The following is a 14,569-nucleotide window of genomic DNA, read 5'->3' on the forward strand; positions in this document are numbered from 1 at the left end:
AAAGTAATCTGATCACTTTACACTTCCATTTGTAGTTGATTTGACTTTGTTGTGGAGATGTGAATGCAAAATTATAATTTTGTGACTCAAAATACATAAAAGTGACACTTCTGACATCTGGAAAAAATACTAAATTAAGGCAACAAAAATAAAGGTAACTATTTTTGTTGATGTTCACACAATGTGATGCCTCAGATGGAAAGGAAAGATGTGTCTGAAAACTAAAGACGTTTTTTGCTTTACACACACACACACACACACACACACACACACACACACTCTCACACTCACACTCACACTCACACTCACACTCACACACACACTCACACACAGAGGTCTCTCTTCTTCAGCAGCTTTTCAATACTCAACTGTCACTTTGACTGTATGGTGACCCGATCTTATTCTGCTGCTGCACACATGCATGCAAACACAAACACACACACCCTTTGTGTCTACTCCTTACAAAGAATAAAGTCAGTGTGTGTGTGTGTGTGTGTGTGTGTTAGTAGGAAAACAGAGATTTTAGTTCATCTTTGCCATATCACTGTGTTTAGAAAAACTGGACAAAACCACTGTCCATCATAGTTCTGAACCACGTTTTATCTGGCCCGCCAGATGTTCTTGGTAGTTGGTAAAATATGTGTAATAGTGTTAGAAATAAATTAACTAGAGCTCTTACAGGTGTTTGTTTTGTTTGACCACTTTATTTTCTGTGGTTCTACTTATGACACTTAAACATCTAAACCACCCCACAAATAATGAGTAAAATAAAAATAAGATTTGAATATTTTGATCCCTCTGCTGGACGGACATTTCTACACTGAGTGAGTTAGTATGACAGTAGGGTGGCTGTGTGTTTTGGGGGTGGCATCAGTGTGTGTGTGTAGGACAATGTTTGTACTGTGGGGGTATGCAGACAGATGGCCAGGACACTTGTACGTCTGTGGTTGAACAGTCCCACCATTGTCTGTGTCACAGAGAGAGCGGATTGTTGTGGCGGCCCGTCACACTGTAGTGTCTGTAAATCTAATGTGTTGTCTAATGTGAGCACCACAACTCTGACACCCACACTGATGCTGGTGCTTCCTTGACAACCACACCACCCGATAAAGGATGAGGCTTCTCGACAGACACTCCAAACATGACTTTTATTCTAAATGTAAGGCTACGTTTTTAAACCGAACCCTACTTTTGACTTTAGGTAATATTAACCATGAATCCCAGGTTAGCATAACTCATGTTATCAGTAGATTACTTTAGATTTTACTTAAGGTAGATTCAGATAAAATGAAACAAGCAAACTCTACCCGGTCAAACACATGTGAATGTTTTCGTGTGTCAACACTAAATCATCACACCCCTATCAGATCATTGGTAAACATCAGGGGTTTACAACAGGCCAGTTCCAGGGAAATTTTAATGCTGAAGCTTATAAACTTTAGCTGACATGTGCTCCCACCTTTGGGTCAACAGTTTGTGCCTGTTTCAACGTGACAATCCTTAAAATTATGACGACAAATACCTGCCATCTCTACAGCAAAGAACACCTGACAATTTTTAATAAGAAGTGAAAAATAACCTCGGTTGCCACATCCTTTGTTTTCCACTTCTCCGTCAACCACGACCAGTTCCACCAGTCCTGCCACCATACAGATGTTTAGAAAAGGTAACCACCGGCCCACTCACACTTTGCTCAGCCTATTTCCCCTACAGTATTCAGCCATACCTGGCTCTTACTGTCCTCTTTGATTACCAATACCCATTCAAGAGGTCATAAACACAGTTCTCCACATCCTGCACTGTACACTCATCCCTCTCCCTACCTCTCTGTTCCTCTTGTGTAAGAGTGAAAAGTCATTTCCCAGAATCTTCAATCTCAGGTCAAAGTCTTGTGTGGCTTTGTTTGCACTGAAAAAAAAAACAAAACAGACATGTTGAAAGTGACACCTCATTCTGAAAGTGTACAGATGGGATGCAACACAAAAGAACTTTGAGCCAATTATCATAATCTCTCTCTCTCCCTTCGTTTCCCCTCATGATTAAACATGGGAGTGTTAAATCAGACGATTAGCATGCTGTCAGGGAGAAGTCTAACTGCTGTTGTGTTTCACAGTGTGAGAGACAAAGCGCTGGCCTGCACACCGACAAGCCTCCCTGGCCAGCTACAGTAAACTGGTAAACACACGTCTGTTTGGCTCAACGGGGGATGACAAACACCCGCGGAGGAGGCCGAGATGAGCGGGCGGGAGGAACTGAAGAGAGAGGCCGTTTTGACTCTTTGGCTTCTGTGTCTCTTGGCACCTAATGTCTAGAAATCCCGGGCCAAACAAGTTGTACTGAAAGGTCCCGGCATGACTGCCAAAATCAGACTGGATGGACAGAAGGAGGGGGGAGGTAAAGGGCAGTTCAAACTGGGCAATGCTCTCACCTGCAGTTTGTTTTCTTTTTTTAGTTTTAAGGTTGAAAACAGGGAAGGACACTGGATCTGGGATCAAAGAATGCCAGTGATCTGCTTCCAGTGGATGTCTTAACATTACAGTATTATAATCGTGTACTTCAAGATGAGAAAGAGACAAGTGATAAATGTTAAGTGTTTCTTACACCAGGAGCCCTCTGTGATTATTTACCCATTTCTAGTGCACTGATTTTTCTGATTTGGTTTGAACATTTCTGGGAATATTTCATGTAGTGTATGTCCTGACAAACTGTGAAAAGACAACGGGTAAATGAACATTTCACTGTGTTTTCATCCCACTGTGTCACATACTAAACATTACTTGACAAATTTTAGAAAGCTTCAAAAAAAAACAAAAAAATGTATAAATCAATAAGAGATGTAATTGGGCATGAGACAACCACATGGTTAGGTTGAAGAAGAAAAACTACCTTGTTAGGTTTAGGCATGGGTTAGGGTTAGGGTTAGGGAAAACAAAACTACAAGGTTACGATTTGGCACAGATGAACAGATCTTGTCTCCTTTCCAGCATCATTTCAAGCAAAGTCACAATAAAATCAGGTGATGGCTCCATGTGCAAAAAATTAATTCAAATACAAAAACTCTACTCTTCACAATCCTTATCTGCAAACTACTTCAGATATGGTGGAAACACAAACAGGAAAATGCAAGAGGATTTTCAGTTTCTAATTTAGTTCCCTGGAAATAAAGGACCTGTTGTAAAGTCAACACACATCCATTAGGGGTTTGAATCTAAGGGCACCCTCACGATACTGTATGATTCTATATGATAACGATAATGTCATGATACAGCTATTTTGCCATAATCGATATACTGCTAGACAATCTTACAATACATTTCACTATCTGTTCAACTATGAATTAGGGCTGGGCGATAAACCAAATTTATCAATTAACTCAAATGTGTAGTTTACATCGACTTGTTTAAATGAAAATTGGTTTTCTCTTTAACATCCGCCGATGTTCCCCTCTGAGCTCAGCCCCCCTGCATGTTTGCCATATTAGAGATACACAAACAACATGTCAGCAAGCAGAAAGGCACAGTGTCATCTGTAATTTGGAATTGGTTCGGTTATGCGGCGTCAGACGCACAACAAACAACACCCATTGCAAAGTGTGTTTGACGTCTGTTGCTAACAAAGGAGCAGTACAACCAATTTACCGCAGCACCTTAAACAGAGGCATGCTGCCGAGTGGGAGAGATGTTGCGCCCCACGAAATGAATAAGACCACGGCAGCACAAGCACAGCTGCTGGGGGAAAAAAATTTAGTTAAATCGTAAATCAGATTTTTTGTGAAAGAATCTGGGTTGTTTTTTTTTTTTTCAGGCCATAATGCCCAGCCCTACTATGAATACAAAATGCTCGTTACAAGGTAAAGTGCAGGATTTCTCTCTTTATTCACTGTCACAGATGCAAAGTGCATAAAGCAAACAAAGCCTTAGCACGGCTTTACAAACACAATGACTGTAACTTAATGTCCATGTGTCATCAAACTGGCAAAAGTGCAGACTGTTAGAAAACTGCAGTTCTCACAAAGAAGAACAAAGATATACTGCCCTATTGAGATTTTATCCCACTCCTAATCTATACTCCATCCATCCATCATCTATACTTGGTTAGTCCTAACCAGGGTCACAGGGATCAGCTGGAGCCTATCCCAGCTCTCTTTGGGTGAAAGGCAGGGGTCCACCCTGGACAGGTCCCCAGTCCATCACAGGGCCACATAGAGACAAACAACCTCACACACTCACACTCACTCCTATGGGCAATTTAGAATCACCAATCAACCTGACATACATGTTTTTGGACTGTGGGAGGAAACAGTCCAGGGAGAAATACTTTGTTCTCCCAGGGAACAGGGAGAACATGTAAACTCCACACAGAAAGATCCCTGACAGGTTTCGAACCAGGAACCTTCTTACTGTGAGGCAACAGTGCCAACCACTAAACCACTGTGCCGCCCTCTACATATATACATTACATTCTGAATTTCCCCTCGGGGATGAATAAAGTTTATCTCATCTCATCATTACTGTATAACCAGACTGTAGAGAGCCTATATATAGTTCATACAAACTATATTTCATGCCCTCACTCAGTGACATTGGAAGGTCATTGAAGATGAGCCACTTAAAGATGTCTCACTGAAGGTCTCAGCGAGGCTGATCAGCCTGGCCGCGAGCCCGCCGCCCTAAGTTTTGCCGTGCAGTGTAACCATGCCGACAAGATTGGGCCAGGGTCCAGGAAGACAGTCGGCTCTGGAAGCTGTCAGCAGCAGCTCCGTTTGACAGCATGCAAATGTATGCAAATGAAGAGCTCCAGCCATGACACCTGCACACAGGAGGAATGGACCATGCCCTTCCCAACAGAGGACTCAAGATACTCCCCAACAAACACACACTCACACACACGGTACACATCAGCGGCTCCCGACTCACAGAGCTTATTTTTCACTTGTGTTCAGAACTGTTATACAATACAGCATATATAAACAGAACCACTGGAACCGAAACAGAGCAGAAACTTTTCCTGATGAGCAAACTGTAAACTGCACATCAAACAGCACAAAACACTCCCCTTCTTTTTCGCTGCTTTCCGAACATCTGTGTTCAAGAACACACACAAACTTGAAATTATTGTGCCCCATCAACTCTCGAGGATCTGATTTGATCAGTAAAATGAATGTCGTGTATCAGAGTTGGCTCAGGTCGGTTTGCTGTGATCAGTGATGAATTTCCCTGTTGATGGCCTGATCTTCAATAACACACTGGGCTCACGCAGTTTAGATACAGCAATTAGATACGTCCTACTAATACATTAAAAACAGCAGCACAAGCTACAGCCTCCAAAATGATCACACAACTGAATCACAACTTCTAACATTGTGAACAAAAGCATGACCACCTTCATGAGGGAAGATTTACAGTTGGATTAGACTAAGTTACTTTAGCTGGATGTACCTAATAAACTGCCAGTTCTTCTATATTAGATTTGATAGTTGTTAAATATCTTTTAAACTCCAGCTGAAGATAAACACTGATTATCAGTGTTCAAGTGCATTCAGTGAGTTTTTCCCTCATTACTGACCTCTGAGCCAGCACAGCTAACACACGTTCTCCACCTTTTAACTTATGGTGAAGCTTTTTCCAGGCATCAAAGTAAAGTCATTTTGATTTATTGTTCAGTGGGTCAAAATCGTGTACCTGTGTGATAAAAATGCACAGCGCTGCTTGGCCTCTCCTCGTTTCTCTGAAGTGTTTTGACTCCTCTGCTGACCCTGCCGGCTGGTTTTGGCATTCCAGCAGGCTGGAGGAGAGAAGGGAGCTGTAGCCCCCAGTGAACCCCTGCATGCGCACGCACACACACACACACACACACACACACACGCACAAACACACACACACACGCACTGTCCTTGGGTTTAGGTGTCCAGGGTTTCTGCTGGTCAGCAGAAAGAGAAAGGCTGTGTGATGGCAGAAGTGTGTCAGTGTGTGTGTCTGTGGGGGCTGTAGCTGTCAGAACAACCATAACTGTGTGTGTGTGTGTGTGTGTGTGTGTGTCTGACTTAAAAGTAAGGAGAGGTGGGGCAGCCTCTGAGAGGGAGCTGAAGTCTAATGGCTCTGGTCCAGACCTTGTACCATGTAACGAAACTACACACCCAACCCTTTCAAAAATCTCATATTTATAACGCACACACACACACACACACACATAAACAAAGACTATCCCCTTTGCCCTTGGTTGTCTGTTCTGGTGTGTGTGAGCAGATGGACAGGTTCATGGAACCTGAGGGAAGAGTGTGTTTTCCTACAGTCAAACACAACGGACAATACGAAGATTAAAGAAAAGCAACACAAATAAAACAAAAGAAGCACCACTTTTACTTTACTGATACTCTTCAATTATTACGATCAGAGCCCTACCACAACTTCCAGCCCGATCAGGAAAATGAATGAAATAATAAGTAGCGACATGCAAACAAACATCTTCGTCTTTATTAAAAAGCATGCACTATTTTTGTAGAAACACTGTGGAGTGGATAAACACATTAGTTTTATGCCTTTATTAAAAACTACCAGTAACTGTTTTCAATGAATTTCCTAATTGAATTAATACTAACAGAGAAAAATGTACCAGGCAAATATTGAAATAACATGGTATTACATCTTTATTATGCTTTAAAAACTCTGATTTTAATACATCAAAATAAAAAAAGAAGCTAAAGCTGTAGTGCACAGAGAAAAAACAAACAAACAATGCAATATAATTAAACACACACAAAAAAAAAAAAAGCTAGGTTCTTCAGGCCTGAATGTGAAATATATAGTTCTCTTAAAGAAAAAGTCGATTTTTATGCAGGGTAGAGGTGAAACAAACGTAAGAAAAACAAAACACATCAGGACACTGGAAAAGAGTCAGTATTCATGTAGAGTCCAAGTGTAAATAGATTACAACTGGCTACTGGTATAATCTATAATGAGCTTAAATGTGCAGCATCACCAGACGAGATGTTTTTAAATCCTCAGTGAGTTATTTTGCTACTAAGCTGGTTAAGGATTGAACGACGAACATGCTCCTCAGTATTAAAAGTGAAATCCTCCTCTGTGTTTCTTTCTCTCCTGTGTCCTGATGATTGATGACTCCACACACTGAGTGTTTGCCTTCTTCAGGCCACTCTTCACTCTCATATGGAGACGATATTTATGGGTTTGCTCAGCACTTAAAACTGACGAGATTCACTTGTCCCTTTATGGTTCAAATCCCAATAATGGAAGTGGATTAACTGTATTAAAATATAAATATTATAAATATGAATGATTTTTTTTTTTTACAATAACAATTAAATTTTTTTTTTTGCATAGCTTTAGGAACTATACTAATGCCAAATGCACAGTGCATTTGTTTGTACGTACTGTGTCCTATATTTAAGGTACAAACATAGTGAATCAAGTTGATAAGGCAACTTAAATTTGCACAAAAATGTTTGACCCAATTTACATAATATTTGTAAATCAGAAACCAATTTTAGTTTATATAATCAGAAAAAAATAACAAAAGTCCTTCACAATATTTCATAAAATTAAATCCAGCTCCCCCCTGTCCTAATCTGGGCCATGTTCACTCATGCAGCAGTAACAGTGAAAAACTAACCCGTCTCTGGGAGCACAATGGCGGGTGCCCCCCTGCCCCTCGGACTCCCCACATAGACAGCGCTGTCTGACAAGCCTGCCTGCCAAACAACTCAATTAAGCAGAAAAGAAGGCAAGAAAGAGGAGCCCAAACAGAGGAGCAAGAGAAAGGAAGGGAAGAAAGAGGACAGGAAAACAGAGGAGGGAAAGGGCTGGTGGCTGTCAGGCCTTGTCGACACCCAGCCGACGTTTGGCGAGAAGCGACACAAACACAAAACGAAAAGAAAAGAAAACTGATCTGTGATGTGTTAACTGGAATTCCTGCTTCCAAGGCTACCGAGGGTTCAGAGGGCAAACTCTGGGCCAGGGGTTCATTACCACAGTGCCACACACTCACACACACATTTAAAGGACAATACTAGCGCCTTTGCGTGTTTGAGTCCATGTTCAAACTGCTGTCCATTTTACAAACATGTTTTTACAATTTTTAGGGTTGTTTTCCATGTCTCACTTCATTTCAGTGCATTAAAATCAGATGCAAAAATTGTCAGTGTGGTGATTCATCACGCTACTCACTTACATTACTGTTCAAGTGCATTGTAGCTTCACTCACCAACTTTCTAAGACTAAAATTCACTGAATTGGAAATCAGGTTCTTCAAAACAAACTCACGTGCATTTAGGCCAGGCAGTTTGACATCATGGATGTGAGCCACAGACTGAAGGTCACAAAGAAGACCAGTGTTCGGCCTTGTATCGCATGATGCAATAGCAAGCAGCACGTTTTGCACGGCCTGTGGCCTGGAAACAAACCTTTATTAAGGTGAGATCAACATATACATTTAGATCAGATATACATTTGAGGACTGTGGTGATTCTAAATAAAACATCATCCCCACTGGGACAAGTTTTTATTGTTAGAAACAAACTGTCTGGATGCAACATGAAACTGTTGTAGCAGCTGCCATGTCCCAAACTCCATGAATATTTAATTTAATTGCATATTTATTTTTATAAACCAAATATAAGTGAAGCCAGTGATGCCTTTTGGCATGCACTTCTTTCAAGGTATTTTGGGAGGAGAACAGTGTTGGTAGCTACACTCTGAATGCTGAGACTGTAATCCAGCCACTCAAAAACCTCGGCTTGGGAAAAATCCTATTTACAAGTGTCTTCTTCTCATATCCTATTTTTTCTGCTCTGCGTATGTGGGGTCGCTGTGACCTGCTGCTTAGCCATGCATTGATTTTTTTTTTCATTAACGCACATTAAAAATTTCACCACCCTATTCAACTTAAAACCTGCCTTATATCACCTTTAAACCAAGTACCTTGAAATACCTTAGTGATCATTTCGGATTCTGTAAAGACAATGCATCTCGTGTGGCCACACACCATCTCAGCCGATCTTCTGTCTGGCCAATTGGGGTAATGAGGTGATGGTTGATGGTGGCCTGTAAAGTTGTAATGAGGGCCGAGGTGTGAATAGGACAGAGGGCTGGAATGGGTGGGAGTGAACACGCTGCTTAATGAGCGGGCCGGAGGGCTCAGCAGTAACCCTGGTGTATCGGCTCAGTCTGAGAAAGAAGGGGTGACAGAGGGGATCGGGAATTTCAGGGTGGGACAGCACAGGAGGGCCTGATGTTATTTAGGGAGGGAATGAATAAAAGCTGGGTTAGAAAGTAAATGGGGGTCCTGACCAGCCCCTGTGCTCTGCTCATTGTGGAGATGAAATTTATGGCTCAGGACTTCCTACGCCAAGGACTCCCCACGTTGACTGGTTAAGTGCTAAGAAACAGTACGACAAAGACTGGAGGCAAACAACACTCTAAGATGAGAGGCTGCAATACAAGGGACAGTGGAAGATCATTTGTACGGTGCACATTACAGACTCATGGATCATATGAACAAACTGGTTAGAATCACAACAGCAAGGTTCATTTGAAATCATGAAAATATAGACACTTCTTTGTAACTATAAAAACACCCAATTTTGTGAAGGCAACTTTGCATCAGGTTTCTTCAGAGCTCCATCTCTGCTGGTTCTTTAGTGATTGGTAGAAATGTGTGTGTGCCAGGCCTTACAGTACAGCTGAGTGAAAAGTCACATATAGTCAAACAAACACGTTTTGAAATACAATGCCACACAGATTTAGTTTTCTATTACCATAGCATTACCTAACAAACCTGGTGGTTTGCAAAAATCATGATACTAAACTACTATATGCCAAAAGATCTAAACTTACCATATAATAGCCCACCTCTACTAATCATAAGAGGGGCACTTTCGTGTGCAGACTGGACTCTGGATGTGAACCTCTGTCTCTAGTGTCATAGTGATGCGTTTTGTGCAACCACCCCTCCTCAGTGACCTAGGTACTTTCCCCCACTGATAGTCAGTATTAACACACTGTTATATTAACTTGACCAAACTGTTTACAAGTTGCAATAGCTACCTGCATTTCAAAATACTCCTGGAATACCTCTGCTTCACTGATGCACAGATGCCTGTTGGGAAATTAAAGCATTTGCATTCTAATTTATTGTGTGTATATTTCTTTAAATAGTTTTGAAAACTTAACTATTCATCCTGACTGGCTATAATTTATTCTCCTTTTCACTATGGTCTTGGGATGTCCAGTCTGGGTCATAACAGTGTTTTTATAAGACCCTTTTGGGCAGGTTTAAAATGTTTTATCCCGTTAAAGAGCTCACAGATTTTGGGCGTACTACGCCTTTAACTGGAGTAAGAAGTGGCAAGTCTGCTTTTCTGGTCGCTGTCCACGGTCAACTCTGTGTGTGTGTGTGTGTGTGTGTGTGTGTGTGTGTGTGTGTGTGTGTGTGTGTGTGTGTGCGCATTGTCTTACAAGCTTTCCTCACCCCATTGAACAACAGTGATGAAATGGAGATGAGTTAAAGTGCTAACACAAAGACCGACCAGACCCCTGCGTTGCTACAACAATGAAACCACCAAACACAAGAAAGTGAGAGCCTCTTGGTGGAGCAGAGAGAAAGAGCAGAGAATGAGAGGAGGGAGAAATTAAGGAGCCCAACTTTAAAAAAAAAAAAAAAAAAAAAAAGAGAAGAAGGGCTGAACCATCCTGAGAGCAGGAGGAAATGGATGGTGGGCAAAGGTAGCAGAATAGAGAGTAACCAAGGGAAAATAGCAAGGTAGCTAATCCCCCCAGAGACATAAAGCAGCTATATGTAAATGAAAGAAGTGAAGTTTGGCTATTTTACTTTGATCTATGAATCAAGCTCTCCCTCCCTCCCCCTCCTCTCCTCCTTCAATCTCACCCTCTTCTCCTTCGTCCTTTTTCCTTGTAAGAAAATCAAGCCTTATTTAGCTTAATCTCACTTAATGGCATACAGCTCCTCTTTTGTCCTCCCTGATGCTAACAGATTCCCTTCCTTTCACTTGCCACTATTCACCTATCTACCCTCCATAATCCTCTTATTCCGGGGTAGCAATTATTTTGAGTATTTTATCAGCATTATGATTATGATTATTTTCATTATTATTATTCATGCAGGCCGTGCTGAGGGCCAGGTTGTGGCTGAGAATATCCTCCCACCTACCAGCACCTCTTATTCTCACTCAGAATGAGGCTGCCTGCTTTCTTCCAGAGGGGTGAGGAGTTTGCAGGAGTGAACCCCATTCAACAAGACACATTTTCTGGGCGTTTGAACATATTGTAGAGTGAGTGTAATGAGTAGCACCAAATCACCCGTCCTGGCTCCTTAACACAGAGAAACATCAAGAATTTGAGTTTAGTGGAGCAAGAGGGGGGTAATAATCAAAAGGCCTCCTTTCTGCAGAGCAGTAATTACACGGGTGGGTTTTGATCTTTTGCTTGTTGGAGCAATGAATGGGGGTAGAGATGAGGACTGTTTCACTATTTTGAGGTGGTGTGGAAGGTGGAAGACGCTTTTCAGCTGCATCTTGCCATCGTCTAATGTATATCAGAAATTATAACAATGAAGATCCGATGAAAGAGAAGTTTGCCCCTATAATATTTTGTATGTGTGAATCCTTTCTCATTGGATCTGGGGCAAGAAAAAAGTAAACAAATTTACACAAAATTAAACAATAAAAAAACAGTGATCACAAGTTTTTGACAAAGAAAATGTGTTTCCCTGCTCTGAAAAACATCTCTGGAAGCAAAGATCGTTACTCCATTATTGTGACTGAAATGATTAAAGGAAAACATGGTTGGATGCTATAATTTAATGTGCCATCAATGACACTGGGAGAGACACACCTCCCTCTTCTGTTAAAATTTCAGACTACATACTACCACTATCCTAATTTACACCAGAGATGAATGACTTTACAAGAAATCTGACCATATCTGTGTTTGTATTGTTGGGATTCATGAGCACCGTCTCTCTACACCTGCACACACTCCTTAGTGCTGGTTCAGTTATGACATCATTATAACATTACACATGAATATTATCTGACTATATGTTTGTGAGTCTGACTACCCGACTATGAGTTTGTTTTTTCTGTTTCTGCCTAACTACTTCAGACACATAAATTGTTTTTTTTATACTTTTCCAGTTTTAAATGCATAAACCCTGCATAGAGAGAGTATGGAATTATCATTTTAAAATGTTTCCACCATTTTTAACACAAACTATTCAAACTTCTGGAGAAAATTATGTAATCACATAGGACTCCATTCTTCACAGAAAGTAACAGCTTGAGAAAATTGCTTTTCAAAGTCTTTAACATGCATAATTTTTATTTTATCTGAGCCTTATTTGGACTTCTTCCTGTTGTTGGGCCCTAAAATTCTCACAAACTTCTACTTAAGAAGCTACAGTACAGCAATACAATCATATGCACCATATGCATAGTCATTACAGTTTATAATAGCTACAAGAACCTTTACTCTTCGTCTGTTTTTAAGAAATTATATGGGATGTAATAAACTGTTTCTCAAGTCAGAAATTAAAAGGCAATTTTTAAAGACTCTTGCCTTCCAAATACAGACTAGTTCAACATGGTTTACAAAGATCACAGGATAATCATGAGTAGTGTAGTACAGTATTATAAACGTGTTAAAAATGTTAGAAAAATAATTCATATAAAAGTGTCCCATACATGTGCAGATAAAGTCCTCAAGGTTTCACTTGGGGAATCTGGGAGCTGGAGTGGAGTGGCTGAATCTGGGCAGTCTGCAGACTCCACAGGGGCACAGGGGCCCTCCTGAAGCCCCTGCAGTGCTCCACTGCGCTGGGGCCAGTGAGGCCTCCATGGGGTCTGGAGACAGCAGGGAACATTTAGCTACAGAGGATGACGAAGTGGAGGAGGAAGAGGAGGAGGCTGCTGAGGTGAGGAGTGATTCCTGAGTGAGGAGGAGCTGACCAGGGCTGGAGATGAGGGGCCACCCTCCAGTGAGCAGCAGCCGGGGCACCGGACCTGTGTTCACTCCCATCCCGACACTCACCTCCCCCAGCAGCCGCCGCATCTCCTGCAGAGATGAACCCAGAAGTAGAATGTAGTTCCTGGCCAGGACCAGCGTGGATATCTTTGAGAGCCTGCGGCCTGGAGGAGCTCCAGGCTGGTGGGACTGAGAGGAGGACGCAGAAGCAGGCGAGGAGGCATAAGGCACCATAACTTCCCTCAGGGCATCCATGGCAATGTTCAAGTCCTGCATCCGCTTCCTCTCCCTGCTGTTGATCTTTCTCCTGAGTTCCTGCTGTTCTTCAGGGCTTAGCTCCCTCTGAGGTTTGGTTGATCTTTGGCCATTCTGGAGGCCAATCAGGGGTGCAGGGTTTAGGCGAGAACTCAGGTTGAACCCTGGAGGGCAGTGGGTTAAGTCCTGGACAGACCCAGGGCCACAGAGAGGTAATGATTGCTCCTGGGCCCTGATCACTGGGTTTGACAGGACATTCATAGTCTCCTCACACGTATGCTAGTCTTCAGAGTTCTAGTTCAGATTAATCTCCTCCAGCAAAAGTTAAAGGTTTCAGAGACAAAACTAAAATGGTCTAACAGCCAAAGCAAAAGCACTTACTTCTGCTATTAAAAAAATCCAGAAATGCAGAAATCAACTCTTCATACCCTCCACCTGTTGATCTTCTGTTTGCAGAAAACAGATGCCAACCAGCACAATGAGTTGCCAAACAGATTTGCTTTTGGCTTTAGAGGTTCTGGCTGCCCGAGTGAATGAGAGCTTCCTAAAGTGGCAGCTCAGTTTTATCTCATATCCACAGCTGCGTGTGGTGAGGACGACAGCTCACACAGTGGAAAAGTGAGCTAAATTCTCCCTCACATACCCCCACCTCAACTCAACTCCTCCTCCCCAGCATATGTGATGTGCTCTTTAAAATGCACATATGATATTTGATGGTTAAACAAAACACTTGTAGATGGTGACAACAGCAGCAGATTCCCATTGTAAACTGAAACAATTTAATCCAACAAGTTAGAAAAAAAGTCAATCAGTAGCTTATTTGGATAGTGAGTAATCTCACTGAAAACAGGGTCTCTGCTTGAAGACAAACCTGAGTATAAAATACAGGGTGCCCATATAGGCTCTTTACAATTTAAAAAATATATTACAAAGGCAATGCATGAGGCAATGCATGAGATATCTTAATCCGATTTGTTCTATGTACTCAGTGGTTATCAAAGTTCTTTCTATGAGGTTAAGTTAAAGATATCGAACAAAGATATGGAACATCACTGATCTAAAACAAAAGATCACTGATGCCATTGCCACCACTGATGAGGCTATGCTACAGCGAACATGGCAAGAAATCGAGTAGCATCTTGATGTGCTTCATGCAGTTAATGGTGTCCATATAGAGGTTTATTAAATGAGGCAAAAAACTTCAATATCTACTCATCATTTTGTAATAATTTCCACATATTTGTCAGTTTGTTTGCTTTTGTAATCATTTTTTAAAATTAAGAGACTTTATGAACACCCCTGTACTATCCAGTGTAAAA

The 14,569-nt window shown here is 41.6% G+C and overlaps 1 protein-coding gene across 1 annotated transcript; it reads right to left on the bottom strand.

Annotated features, from left to right (window-relative positions):
• Positions 1 to 12,740: 12,740 nt before the first annotated feature.
• Positions 12,741 to 13,511, bottom strand: olig1 (oligodendrocyte transcription factor 1). The gene has a single exon (XM_026296154.1). It carries the CDS (start codon positions 13,509 to 13,511, stop codon positions 12,741 to 12,743), a length of 771 nt encoding a protein of 256 aa, XP_026151939.1.
• Between the last annotated feature and the right edge of the window lie 1,058 nt (positions 13,512 to 14,569).

Source organism: Mastacembelus armatus, chromosome 21, assembly GCF_900324485.2.
Source record: "Mastacembelus armatus chromosome 21, fMasArm1.2, whole genome shotgun sequence".
Lineage (NCBI taxonomy): Eukaryota > Metazoa > Chordata > Actinopteri > Synbranchiformes > Mastacembelidae > Mastacembelus > Mastacembelus armatus.

Bases quoted from the DNA above. Each gene is read 5' to 3' on its own strand.
- olig1 (XM_026296154.1), bottom strand. From the start codon at position 13,511: ATGAATGTCCTGTCAAACCCAGTGATCAGGGCCCAGGAGCAATCATTA.